Source organism: Pongo pygmaeus, chromosome 6 (genome assembly GCF_028885625.2).
Source record: "Pongo pygmaeus isolate AG05252 chromosome 6, NHGRI_mPonPyg2-v2.0_pri, whole genome shotgun sequence".
NCBI classification, from domain to species: domain Eukaryota; kingdom Metazoa; phylum Chordata; class Mammalia; order Primates; family Hominidae; genus Pongo; species Pongo pygmaeus.
Genome location: NC_072379.2, coordinates 8,743,822 through 8,757,154, shown reverse-complemented (window position 1 = coordinate 8,757,154; position 13,333 = coordinate 8,743,822). Strand labels below are relative to the sequence as shown.

The 13,333-nt window shown below is 46.4% G+C and overlaps 1 protein-coding gene across 8 annotated transcripts in view; it reads right to left on the bottom strand.

Moving 5' to 3' along the window:
* Positions 1-8,269: 8,269 nt before the first annotated feature.
* Positions 8,270-13,333, bottom strand: part of ZKSCAN5 (zinc finger with KRAB and SCAN domains 5) — a 33,850-nt gene continuing 28,786 nt past the window's right edge. For all 8 annotated transcript variants that reach the window (XM_054497115.2, XM_063668124.1, XM_054497119.2 and 5 more), the window contains one exon: positions 8,270-10,622. In XM_054497115.2, coding sequence (XP_054353090.1) covers positions 9,481-10,622 — 1,142 coding nt within the window. In that variant the 3' untranslated portion in view covers positions 8,270-9,480. The remainder of the gene's footprint in view (positions 10,623-13,333) is intronic.

Sequence of the window (13,333 nt, the reverse complement as noted above, 5' to 3'; positions counted from 1 at the left end):
TTTTATTTTTCTACATAGTATGTTTCATGAAACTCATTTCAGTTACATGAATGTGTGTATGTGTACAAGGTTATTATATAAAATATATGTCCTTTTGTGAATTACTGTCAAGAATTTTGAAAACTAAGAGGCCAGCACAGTGGCTCACACCTGTAATCCCAGCACTTTAGGAGGCCAAGGTGGGTGGATTGCTTGTGCCCAGGAGTTTTGAGACCAGCCTGGGCAACACATTGAAATCCTGTCTCTACAAAAAATACAAAAATTTGGCCAGGCTTGGTGGTGTGCACCTGTAGTACCAGCTACTTGGGAGGCTGAGGTGGGAGGATCACTTGAGCCCAGTAAGTCAAGGCTTCAGTGAGCTGTGATCGTGCCACTGCACTCTAGTCTGAGCAACAGAGCGAGAACCTGTCTTGAAAAAAAATTTTTTTTTTAAATACTGCTTTTTTTTTTTTTTTTTTTTTTTTTTTTTCAGACAGAGTTTCACTCTTACTGCCCAAGCTGGAGTGCAGCGGCACAATCTCAGCTCACTGCAACCTCCGCCTCTGGGGTTCAAACAATTCTTCTGCCTCAGCCTCCCAAGTAGCTGGGATTACAGGCACGTGCCACCATGCCCAGCTAATTTTTTTTGTATTTTTAGTAGAAACGGGGTTTCACTGTGTTAGCCAGGCTAGTCTCAAACTCCTGACCTCAGATGATCCACCCACCTCAGCCTCCCAAAGTGCTGGGATTACAGGCATGAGCCATCGGGCCCGGCCTAAATAGCGCTTTTAACACTTTTATACTCAAATCTGTTCCCCTGTCCACCACCATCGCCTTGCTTCCTCTTTTCCATCAGAGCTTTGTTGATGTTCTGTTACTCCCTGTCTATATGCTTTTCCTTTTTTGTTCTAATTCCAGGAAATGAGTCATTTTTTTTTCTTTTTTTGACATGGAATTTCACTCTTTTTGCCCAGGCTGCAGTGCAATGGTGCAACCTCGGCTCACTACAACGTCCGCCTCCCAGATTCAAGGGATTCTCCTGCCTCAGCCTCCCGAGTAGCTGGGATTACAGGCGCATCCGCCTGGGGAGAGACCCTCCGCCTGGGGAGAAACCCTACAGTGCCATGGGTGTGAAAAGGCTTCCAGCCTCAGCATGACATTTGTGGTAGACAGAAGAGAAGCCCTGTAAATCCTGGAGGTCGGAACGTTTAGGCCACAGTGTTAGCTTAATTTTACATTATAGAATCTACCTGAGAGATAAACCTTACGAGTGTCATGCATGGGAGAAGAGATTTGGTGGAGCCCTCATCTTTTAAGATGCCAGAAAACCCACATCTCAGGAATGACATGACAAGAGAAAAGCTCTAAAAGACTAGGTTTCTGGCCGGGCACCGTGGCTCACGCCTGTAATCCCAGCACTTTGGGAGGCTGAGGCAGGGGGATCATGAGGTCAGGAGATCGAGACCGTCCTGGCTAACACAGTGAAACCCCATCTCTACTAAAGGTACAAAAAATTAGCTGGGCGTGGTGGCAGGTGCCTGTAGTCCCAGCTACTCGGGAGGCTGAGGCAGGAGAATGGCGTGAACCCAGGAGGTGGAGCTTGCAGTGAGCCAAGATCATGCCACTGCACTCCAGCCTGGGCGACAGTGCAAGATTCCGTCTCAAAAAAAAAAAAAAAAAAAAAAAAAAGGACTCGGTTTCTGCTGGGGTCAGTGGCTATCACATGTAATTCCAGCACTTTCAGAGGTCAAAATGGGAGGATCACTTGAGGCCAGGAGTTCAAGACCAGCCTGAGCAACATAGCAAGACCTCAACTCTACAAAAAATTTTAAAAATTAGGAAGGCTAAGTGGTGCACCCATAGTCCTAGCTATTCAGGAGGCTGAGGCAAGAGGATCACTTGAGCCCAGGAGTTCAAGGATGCAGTGAGCTGTGATTATGCCACTGCACTCCAGCCTGGGCAACAGGGAAAGACCTTGTCTCGGGGGGGGGAAAAAAAAAAAAGACTAGATTTCCTTGGTCATAAGCAACAATACCCAGCAAAGGAGAGAAACCACTATTCCAAAGGTGTGTGTCTTGTGAATAAAATACCACATGAGCAAAGACATCTGGTGTTTTCCTTCGCCCCAGGATTAATTACATGGTGTTGAATAGATAGCCCAGGCACGGGAGAGAGTGTGTGTTTTCACTTCCCATGTCCTATCTTCACATGTCAGCCAGTGGAAAAAATACTGAGCAAGGGTCAGGGATGTCGAGACCAAGGGAAGATTCCCTGATAGGAAGGGACATAATCCTTGAATATAACAGGGTTATCTAAGCCACAAATGCTGATTTTAGGGTGACCTCTGAGAGTTTTCTCTTGACCTCCACTCATCACTCTTTGGCTTTATTTGCTGGCCCTGGCTAAGCACATGGGCTCCCTCAGGGAAATATCATCAAGGTTAACAATCATGCTTAGGTTTTTAAGAAATAGAAGTGTTTTCTGAACTAGTACCGAATGATTATTATGTAGAGAATGTATATCATCAAAGCAAAGAGGAAAAAAAGTGAGGCCAGGCACAGTGACTCATGCCTGTAATCCCAGCATTTTGGGCGGCTGAGGTGGGTGGATCACCTGAGGTCAGGAGTTCAAGACCAGCCTGGCAAACACGGTGAAACCCCATCTCTACCAAAAAATACAAAAATTAGCTGGGCATGGTGATGGGTGCCTATAGTCCCAGTTACTTGGGAGGCTGAGGCAGGATAATCGCTTGAAACCAGGAAGTGGAGGCTGCAGTGAGCTGAGATCATACCACTGCACTCCAGCCTGGTGGACAGAGTAAGACCGTGTCTCAAAAAAAAAAAAAAAAAGGAAAAAAGGGGTAATTTTCTCCCCTCTTTTTTATTATTACTTTGAGCTGCCAAAGTACTTTTTTTATTTTTGGCTACTTTCTTATTTGTAGTGCAGACTCTGTAAACCTGCCTTTTCTCCACTCTAACATACCATCCATGCCTGGTAATGCTTTGGTGTTCTCTTACTTTAGGTATGATTGTGTCACTACCCCCAGTGCTCCTAATGCAATTCCCCTCAGCCAGTTTTTCCTCTATGTCCCTTCTTTTGGAATTTTCAGATAGCCCTAGTGGATCCACAGACATTCTGACATTGTGCATCAAACTATAAATATGGACTTTTCTGGGGGAAAGGCCAGTGGATTTCAACAGATTCTAAGAAGGCTACCTTATCCCCAAAATGTTAAGACCAATTGCTTTAGGAAGTCTTTAATGTTCTTATGGGTATTTCTTCCTAAAGAGACAGCAGGGCCAGGTGTAGTGGCTCATGCCTGCAGTCCCAACATTTTGGGAGGCCGAAGTGGGCTGAAGTCGGAGGATCGCTTGATCGTCTGCCCAGGAGTTCGAGATGAGCCTAGGCAACATGGCAAAACCCCATCTCTACGAAAATGCAAAAATTAGCCAGGCACGATGGTGTGTGCCTACGGACCCAGCTACTCAGGAGGCTGAGGTGAAAGGATTGCTTGAGGTCAGGAGTTAAGAGACCAGCCAGGGCAACATGTGAGAGTCCATCTCCTCACAGAAAAAAATGAAAAATTAGCCAAGAATGATGGCGAGCACCTGTAGTCCCTGCTGCTCAGGGGGTGGAGGTGGGAGGATCACTTGAGCCCAGGAAGTCGAGGGTAGAGTGAACCATAGTCACACCATTGCACTCCAGCCTGGGTGACAGAGTGAGACTCCGTCTCAACAACAACAACAAAGAAAAGCAGATTCTAATAATTTCCCCCTTTTTCACTTTTAACAAATGGAAATAACTCAATGTAAAAATTAACTGCTTCATATTCCAATTGATCGCCTTAGAGCTATACTGTTCCATCGGTGTCAGGTTCACGACTACGCCAACGGTCATGCCCAGGGTCAGGTTCCAACTCATGCTGAGGTCCAAAGGCAGTGGGTGGATGAGCAGATAGCTGAAAACACTCGGGGGGCCATACGCAGGTGAAATGTAGTTTTATTTAGCAGATCTCTTATCAGCAGCTCACTTACACTAGTTCTCTTATACTGTCTTCCTTGTCTCGGCTGCTTAGTCCGGTGGCTCCCACACACAGCTGCGAGGCTGGCTCTTCAATACTAGCTACTTAGGAGGCTGAGGCAGGAGAATCACTTGAACTCGGGAGGCAGAGGTTGCAATGAGCCGAGATCACGCCACTGCACTCCAGCCTGGGCGAGAGAATGAGACTCCATCTCAAAAAAAAAAAAAAAAAAAATTCCTTAATATGCTAATATTCACAAAGGAGAATACACTTGTGCATTCATTTCCCAGGTCTGCTGTAACAAAGTACCACAAACTGGGTGGTTTAAAACAATAAAAATGTATTGTCTCTCAGTACTGGAGTTTAGAAGTCAGAAACTAAGGTGTCAGCAGGTGTATGCTCCCCCTGAAACTTGCAAGGAAAACCTTGGCTCTTCATAGCTTCTGGTGGTTTGCTGGCAATCTTTGGCATTACTTGGCTTGCAGCTGCATAACCCCAGTCTCTGCCCTTGCCATCACGTGGCCTTCTGTCTTGTGTGCCTGTGTCCACACAGTCTGCTTCTCATAAGGACATCAGTCACTTTGGATTAGGGGCTCATCCCATCCCAGTAAGATCTTGTTTTGTTTTGTTTTGTTTTTTGAGACAGAATCTCACTCTGTTGCCCAGGCTGGAGTGCAGTGGCGCGATCTCAGCTCATTGCAAACTCCGCCTCCCAGGTTCAAGCGATTCTCCCTGCCTCAGCCTCCTGAGTAGCTGGGATTACAGGCACCCACCACGCCCAGCTAAGTTTTGTATTATTAGTAGAGTCGCGGTTTCACCATATTGGCCAGGCTGGTCTCAAACTCCTGAACTCAAGTGATCTGCCTGCCTCAGTCTCCCAAAGTGCTGGGATTACAGGTATGAGCCACCATGCCCGGCCAAGACCCCGTCTTAACTAATTATATCTGCTATGGTTCTATCTCCAATAAGGTCACATTCTGAGGTACTAGAGGCTGGGACTTCAACAATTCCTTCTCGGGGGGAGAAGTGGAGAACACGGTTTATGACAACTTGTAATTTGCACCTATCTAATCACACCAAACAGATCTGAAGGAGTTGTCAAAAAGAGGCTAGTATCCTGATAAGGGATGGCCAATATGAATTTATACGAAACATGGTAAGAAGGGGCATAGTTTGGCTTCAAGCCAAATTTGAAGTAGAGTAGGACTTCATTTTTAAGGAGGCAAAAATTCCTGCTGAAAGTCTTTGCTTTCACCTTCACCCCAATATTTTTTTTTGATGGAGTCTTACTCTGTCACCCAGGCTGGAGTGCAGTGGCACAATCTCGACTCACTGCAACCTCCGCCTGCCAGGTTCAAGCGATTCTCCCACCTCACTCTACTGATTAGCTGGGATTACAGGTGCCTGCCACCACACCCAGCTAATTTTTAGTATTTTTAGTAGGGATGGAGTTTCACCATGTTGGCCACACAGTCAGCTTCTCATAAGGACATCAGTCGCTTTGGATTAGGGGCTAATCCCATCCCAGTAAGACCTCATCATCTTCTTTTCTTTTTTCATCAGTTCAAGACTGATGGTCCTCTCGACCTCAAGTGATCCACATGCCTCGGCCTCCCAAAGTGCTGCAATTACAGGCATGAGCCACTGTGCCTGGCCCACCCCGATGTTTTAAAGAGACTGGCACAATGCTGCAGAAGAATTCTGAAACACTATTCCATTATTTATTTATTTATTTTTTTGCAATAGGGTCTTGCTCTGTTGCCCAGGCTAGAGTGCAGTGGTGTGATCATAGCTCACTGCAGCCTTTAATTCCTGGGCTCAAGTGATCCTCCCACCTCAGCTTCCCAAGTAACTAGGACCAGATGGGTGCAGCATCACACCCAACTAATTTATTTTATTTTTTGTAGACGGTGGGGCACTGGCAGAGTAGGGAGGATCTCACTATGTTGCCCAGGCTGATCTTGAACTCCTGGGCTCAAGTGATCCTCCTGCCTTGGCCTCTCAAGATGTTGGGATTACAGGCATGAGCCACAGTGCCCGGCCTTATTCTGCCTATTAAAGACAGCACCTTTTAATGGCTGTTGGTTTAAAGAGTGTATGAACCAAGCATGATGGCTCATGCCTATAATCCCAGCATTTTTAGGAGGCAGAGACAGGAGTATTCCTTGATCCCAGGAGTTCAAGATCAGCCTGGGCAACATAGTGAGACCCCATCTCTACCAAAAATAGAAAATAAATAGCCTGGTGCGGTGGCCCATGTCTGTAATGCCAGCACTTTGGGAGGCTGAGACGGGTAGACTGCTTGAGCTCAGGAGTTTGAGACCAGTCCGGGCAACATGGCAAAACCCTGTCTCTACCAAAAATACAAAAATGAACCATGCATGGTGGCACATGCCTCTGGTCCCAGCTACTTGGGAGGCTGAGGTGGGAGAATCGCTGGCACCCAGGAAGTTGAGGCTGCAGTGAGCTGTAATCATGCCACTCCACTCCAGCCTGGGTGACAAAGCGAGACCCTGTCTCAAAAAAACAACAAACAAACAAACAATAGTCCCCATGGCCACATGCCCACTGCTGCACCTCTGACTGTAATGTGAATGGTCTGGGGTGATGTTATATAATAACCAGCCCCTGCAAACAAGGATAGCCACTACCAAACTTCTCAGTGATGCTGATGGCCCCCCAACCAGGGCATTCCTTGGAACCCTGGTAAACAGAATGCTCTCCAGACCCTCCTAAGGAACATAACTGAAGGTGGGTTGTTTGGTCTTATCTTCTAGTTCCATCCTAGTTTGTGTATGTATGAATCTTTGGATCCCTTTGTTAAGTCCACCATGGTTTTGTCATCTCTACTTCATTTAATGTGGGCCACTGACTTTTCTAAGCTTTCAAGAATCACTCCAAGGCCAGGCGCAGTAGCTCATGCCTGTAATCCCAACATTTGGGAGGCCGAGACTGGAGGATCACTTAAGCCCAGGAGTTCGAGACCACTCTGGGCAGCATAGGGAGATACCATCTCTCCAAAAATATGTTTTTTTTTGTTTTTTGTTTTTTTTTAGATGGTGTCGCTCTGTCAACCGGGCTAGAGTGCAATGGCGTGATCTCGGCTCACTGCAACCTCCGCCTCCCGGGTTCAAGCGATTCTCCTGCCTCAGCCTCCAGAGTAGCTGGGACTACAGGCATGCACCACTATACCCAGCTAATTTTTGCATTTTTAGTAGAGATGGGGTTTCACCCTGTTGGTTGGCCAGGATGGTCTCAATCTCTTTACCTTGTGATCTGCCTGCCTCAGCCTCCCAAAGTGCTGGGATTACAGGTGTGAGCCACTGCACCCAGCTAAAATACGTTTTTTAAAAATTAGCCACTCATGGTGGCATGTGCCTGTAGTCCCAGCTATTCAGGAGCCTGAGGTGGCTAGACCACTTGAGCCCGGGAGGTCAAGGCTGCAGTGAGCTGTGATTGCACCACTGCACTCTAGCCTGGGCAGCAGAGCAAGACCCTGTCTATAAAAAAATTAAAAAGCTACCAAGAAGGTCCTCTGACACACACTTGGCATTAAATTGGTGGTTATTTGCCCTGTCATTTTCTTCTCTTCAAGGAGTCAGTGACTTTCAGCAAGAGCCACCCAATTCCATAATCCTTATTTTCCTGTTTGTCCCAAACCTCTACAAGTCAATAGATCCCTTTCCACCTGTATCCCATCCCAGTTTCCCACAAGTGAATGACTTAGTGACTGGACAGGTACCACATGCCAGGACTATTAACAGTGATGAGGATCTTCACTCCCTCCTGGCGAGTGACCAACTCCACAATCCACTCTCACAGCAGCTTCCTAGGACCACTCATGGCACCAAATGTCTTAGATCAGGTTCTCTAAAGCAGAACCTGAGACAGGGATTCAGAACCATGTGATTGACAGTGTCATTTATTCGGGAAACGCCTTTAAGGGAGGGAATGAAACAGGATAGAGAAGGGAGAGAGCTTAGCATGGATGAAGGCTCAGAAAAAGTCTAGCTTGGCCTGATCCAAGGGAGCCAGAGCAGTCATAGCACCCTGGAGTTTTCCCCGCTTTAATCAACTGAACCAGATGTTGGGGTATAGAGAGGAAGTGACTCCTGGGTGAGGTGAGATGGCTCTCATCTCCTGAGGGCAGTTCTCCAGTTTCTGGAGAACAAGAGCTGTGAGCACTTGCGGCCCAAACTCAGAGTAGCTGGGGATGGGGGTCTCAGCTTGGTAGAGGGGACTGGACAGGGCACCACAGTGTACAACACATACGGTCAACAAATATTTATTGGGCATTTATTGTAAGCCAGGCAAGTCAGCAGAAACGGCCTGAGCAGTGCCCAAGAGCACTCACTCACTCTCCCTAGCAAACAGGGTCAGGGGAACTCTCTCGTGCATGTCATCTTCTTTCCCACTCAAAACTCCCACCCCGACCTTCCTGGAAGGCAGGGCTAACAGGACCTCCCTGCCTGCTCATGACTGATTACTTTCAATCCTAGCTGCAATGCAAACTGAAACTCATTCTGTATATCACCACTCTACGGGAGAGGTCTATTCCTGGGGCACCCAGGAGTCAGCACACATACTGCTGGGACCAGGACTCATAATTCGCCTTGGTCCAATTCCTTCTATGGGTTCAGCTGCCCTCATTCCTGTGGGTAATACAAGATCAAACAGTCCACAGCTTTGCCTGTCTTCTCTGTTCCCCTAAGGTCCCTCTCCCTTCGCCGTAAGATGTGACTGACGAGCACAGTTTCTCCTGAATTTACAAACTGAACTCCTCCTCCTACTGGCTAAACCTTGACATCAGTAGAATCAAACCAAAAACAAGGTAGAGTGTTTCACAGAGAAGTGGTGGATTGAATAAGGCAGCAGAAACACATACCATCCAGCCCCTGAACCTGAATTTTGCCAAAATAGAGATACTTTTAAGTCCATTTCTTTTCAAAGGGGTTAATGCTCAAAGTGGGAATAGTGACTAGGGTATTCTAGTGGTTGGAATAATAATTTCTAGAAAAGGTTCATTGCTGAGGTACCAAAACAGACATCATGCTGAAGAATTCTTTTACTGTGCGCTTCCCTGAATAGATACGCCGTCAAACAAGGCAGGAGCTACAAATAAAGCTTACTTCTACTGAACTCATGATGCTGTTCCTAGTGTCAGTTTTGAGTTTCAAGTGAAGACCGAATGTCATCTGCAGGCTTTCTGAATTCCTCGACCATGTCCATCCATGGATTCTCTTCTTGTCTAGATTCCCAGGCATGAAGATGCTAACTAAAGCATTTCTCAATGGGGAACACGAACAGATATCTATTGTTGTGGGTTCTCCGGTGTTCCTAAAGGCTGAGTTCTAACTAAAGGATTTCAACCTATTTGTGGGTTTGATGGTAACACTGGAAAAATGCTTGAAGTTGTTACTTTGCTCATTATAGGAGTATGGTTTCCCTCCAGGAAGGCTTCTCTAAAATTAAGAGCTATTCTACAACAGAGACCCCTCTACACTTAAGGTATTTATGGGATCTGTCCTCTCATGGCTTCTCAGGTGTCTAAAGAGGCTACAACTCCAGCTGAAATTCATTCCACATTCTTTACACTGAAAAGGTTTCTCACCAGTATGGATTCTCTGATGTTGATTAAGATGTGACTTCAGAGTGAAGCCTCTGCCACATTCATGACATTGATGGGATTTTGTGCTGGAGTATATTTTTTGATGTTGTTTGGTGTGGGAACACTGGCCAACATTTTCTCTACATATATCACATTGATAGGGCTTCTCTGCTGTATGAGTTCTGTAATGCTGAATGAGGTCTGAGCTATAACCAAAGGCTTTTCCACAGATATCACACTGATAAGGCTGCTCTTGTAACTCAATCTTCTTGTCTTCAATCACTGTCAAGTTCCAACTATACGCTTCCTCACAGATGCCATTTTTTTCATTTTTCTGACCCATGTGGAGCACCTGATGTTCAATTAGGCTAACGTACTGAAAAAAGATTTCCCCACATTCACGACACTGATGGGATTTCTCTCGGGAGTGGAGTCGCAGATGTCCAGCCAGGTGGGAACGCCTCCCAAAGCCTTTCCCACATTCATTACACTTGAAGGGTCTCTCCCCACTGTGCACACTCTGATGCTGAACAAGGTGGGACCTCACTCTGAAGGCTTTCCCACATAAAGGACAGGTGTAGGGCTTCTCACCTGTGTGGACGCGCTGATGCTGAGTTAGGTGCACGCGTTGGTTGTAGCTTTTCCCACATTCCTCACACCTGAATGGTTTCTCCCCAGTGTGTATTCTTTGATGTTGAATAAGATGTGCGCTCTGAATGAAGCTTTTCCCACACTCGTTACATTTATGTGGTCTCTCTCCAGTGGAGGATTTTTTGTGGACATACGGGACTTCACTGTAGTTCATCCTCTTTGAAGACGGTTGTCCTAGTATCTCTTTCATGGGAATTCCCTGCTTTCTATCCAGCTTGCCTTGAAACTCACAGCCTTCCCCAAAATCTTGAACTTGAGAAACATTTCTTTGGGTTTTTCCAGATAGTTCCATGTCTGCTTCTGAATATTCTGAAATTTTCTTCTTAACACTTAATTTTGTGTTCTTACTTCTTTTGTCACTGCCTAAAAAAAATAAAGAGCAGTGCAAATGTCATCAGTTCTTTTTTTTTTTGAGATGGGGTCTTGCTCTGTTGCCCAGGCTAGAGTGCAATGATGCAATCTCCACTCACTGCAACCTCTGCCTCCTGGGTTCAAGTGATTCTCCTGCCTCAGCCTCCCAAGTAGCTGAGACTACAGGCGTGCATGACCACACCCAGCTAATTTTTGTATGTTTAGTAGAGATGGGGTTTTGCCATGTTGGCCAGGCTAGTCTCAAACTCCTGACCTTGGGTGATCCACCCGCCTCAGCCTCCCAAAGTGCTGGGATTACAGGTTTAAGCCACCGTGCTTGGCTCATCAGTTCTTTTATAAAGGAAAAATAAACTGTCATAAAAAATGTTCATCAGATGAAACTATGATGTAACGGAAGTAACAGAGGTAGACGTGTGTGTGTACTTGATGCCAACAGGAATGTAAACAACAAACTTTTGGAATTTTCCAATGAAAAGAGCAAGACTCATCCACAGGATGGCAGAAAATATTTGCAAACTATGCATCAGACGAAGGACTAATATCCAGAATCTACAAGTAACTCAAACAAGTCAACAAGAAAAAAAAAATCCCATCAAAAAGTAGGCAAATGACATGGAGACAGTTCTCAAAATAATATATACAAATGACCAACAAACATGAAACAAATGCTCAACATCACTAATCATCAGGAAGGTGCAAATTAAAGCCACAATAAGATACTGCCTTACTCCTGCAAGAATGGCCATTACTAAGAAGTCAAAAGGCCGGGCGTGGTGGCTCACACCTGTAATCCCAGCACTATGGGAGGCCGAGGCAGGCAGATCACCTGAGGTCAGGAGTTCGAGATCAGCCTAGCCAACATGGTGAAACCCCCATCTCTACTAAAAATACAAAAATTAGCTGGGCATGGTGGCGAGCACCTGTAATCCCAGCTACTCGGGAGGCTGAGGCAGGAGAATCGCTTGAACCCAGGAGGCAGAGGTTGCAGTAAGCCGAGACTGAGCCATTGCACTCCAGCCTGGGCAACAGAGCGAGACTCCATCTCAAAAAAAAAAAAAAAGGCCGGGTGCAGGTGGCTCACGCCTGCAATCCCAGAACTTTGGGAAGCTGAGCTGGGTGGATCATGAGGTCAGGAGTTCAAGACCAGCCTGACCAAGATAGTGAAACCCCATCTCTACTAAAAATACAAAAATTAGCTGGGCATGGTGGTGGGTGCTCTGTAATCACAGCTACTCTGGAGGCTGAGGCAGAGAATTGCTGGAACCCAGGAGGCAGAGGTTGCAGTGAGCCAAGATTGCACCACCGCACTCCAGCCTGGGCAACACAGTGAGACTCCATCTCAAAAAAAACAAAGAAGTCAAAAAACAATAAATGTTGGCATGGATGTGGTGAAAAGGGAACGCTTATACATTGCTGGTGAAAGGTAAATTAATACAACTTCTATGGATAACAGTATGGAGACTTCTTAAAGAACCAGAATTAGATCTGCCATTTGATCTAGCAATTCCACAACTGGGTATATCTACACAAAGGAAAAGACAATATACCAAAAAGACTGTAAGCATATGTCTTCTGCAGCACAATTCACAACTGCAAAGATATGGAACCAATCTAAGTGCCCGTCGAGCAATGAGTTAATAAAATGTAGCAGGCTGGGTGTGGTGACTCGTGCCTATAATCCCAGCACTTTGAGAGGCTGAGGCAGGTGGATCACCTGAGGTCAGGAGTTCAAGACCAGCCGGACCAACGTGGTAAAACCTCGTCTCTACTAAACATACAAAAATTAGCAAGGGATGGTGGTAGGTGCCTGTAGTCCCAGCTACTCGGGAGGCTGAGGGAGAAGAATCGCCTGAACCCAGGAGGCAGAAGCTGCAGTGAGTCGAGATCACATCACTGTACTCCAGCCTGGGTGACAGAGTGAGACTCCATCTCAAAAAAGAAAAACAAAAAACAAATACACAACTGGGTGGTGAGAACTGACAAAAACTGGAAGAATGAGAGCGAAGGATAATGAAGAGGGTATGCAGTCAGGGAATATCTGACTAGGAGTCAGGAAATAAGGCAAAATGAGCCGACAAGAAGCACTGTCAGAGGGTGGGTGATACAGCAATCCCTGCCCCCTTCACCCTTAGCCAACATTCTAGCCTCAGTTTTCCTCCCCCGACATGTCATCCTTCTCCTTTGGGAACGCTCATCACCTTTACTATCTGCTACCCCCACCAGACCATCGGCTGCGTGAGAGCATGGACTGTATCTCTGTTCTGGTCACTGCAGATCCTGTGCAACTAGCAACACAGACTCTCAATAATACGGCTGGATGTGCAAAACATGTATTCCCCCTTTGATCCAGAAAAATGAGGGAGGACCGGGCATGGTGGCTCACACCTGTAAATCCTAGCACTTGTGGAGGCCAAGGCTGGAGGATCGCTTAAGCCTAGAAGTTCGAGACCAGCCTGGGCAACAGAGCCAGACCCCTTTTCTACAAAAAATACATAAATTAGCTGGGTGTGGTGGTGAACACTTGTAGTCCCAGCTATGCAGGAAGCTGAGGTGGGAGGATTAGTTCAGCCCAGGAAGTGGAGGCTGTAGTGAGCTGAGATCCTGCTACTTTACCCTAGCCTGTGTGACAGAGCAAGACCCTATCTCAAAAAAAAAAAAAAACGCCCCCCCACCAAAAAAAAAAGTGGAAGGTAAGTGAGTAT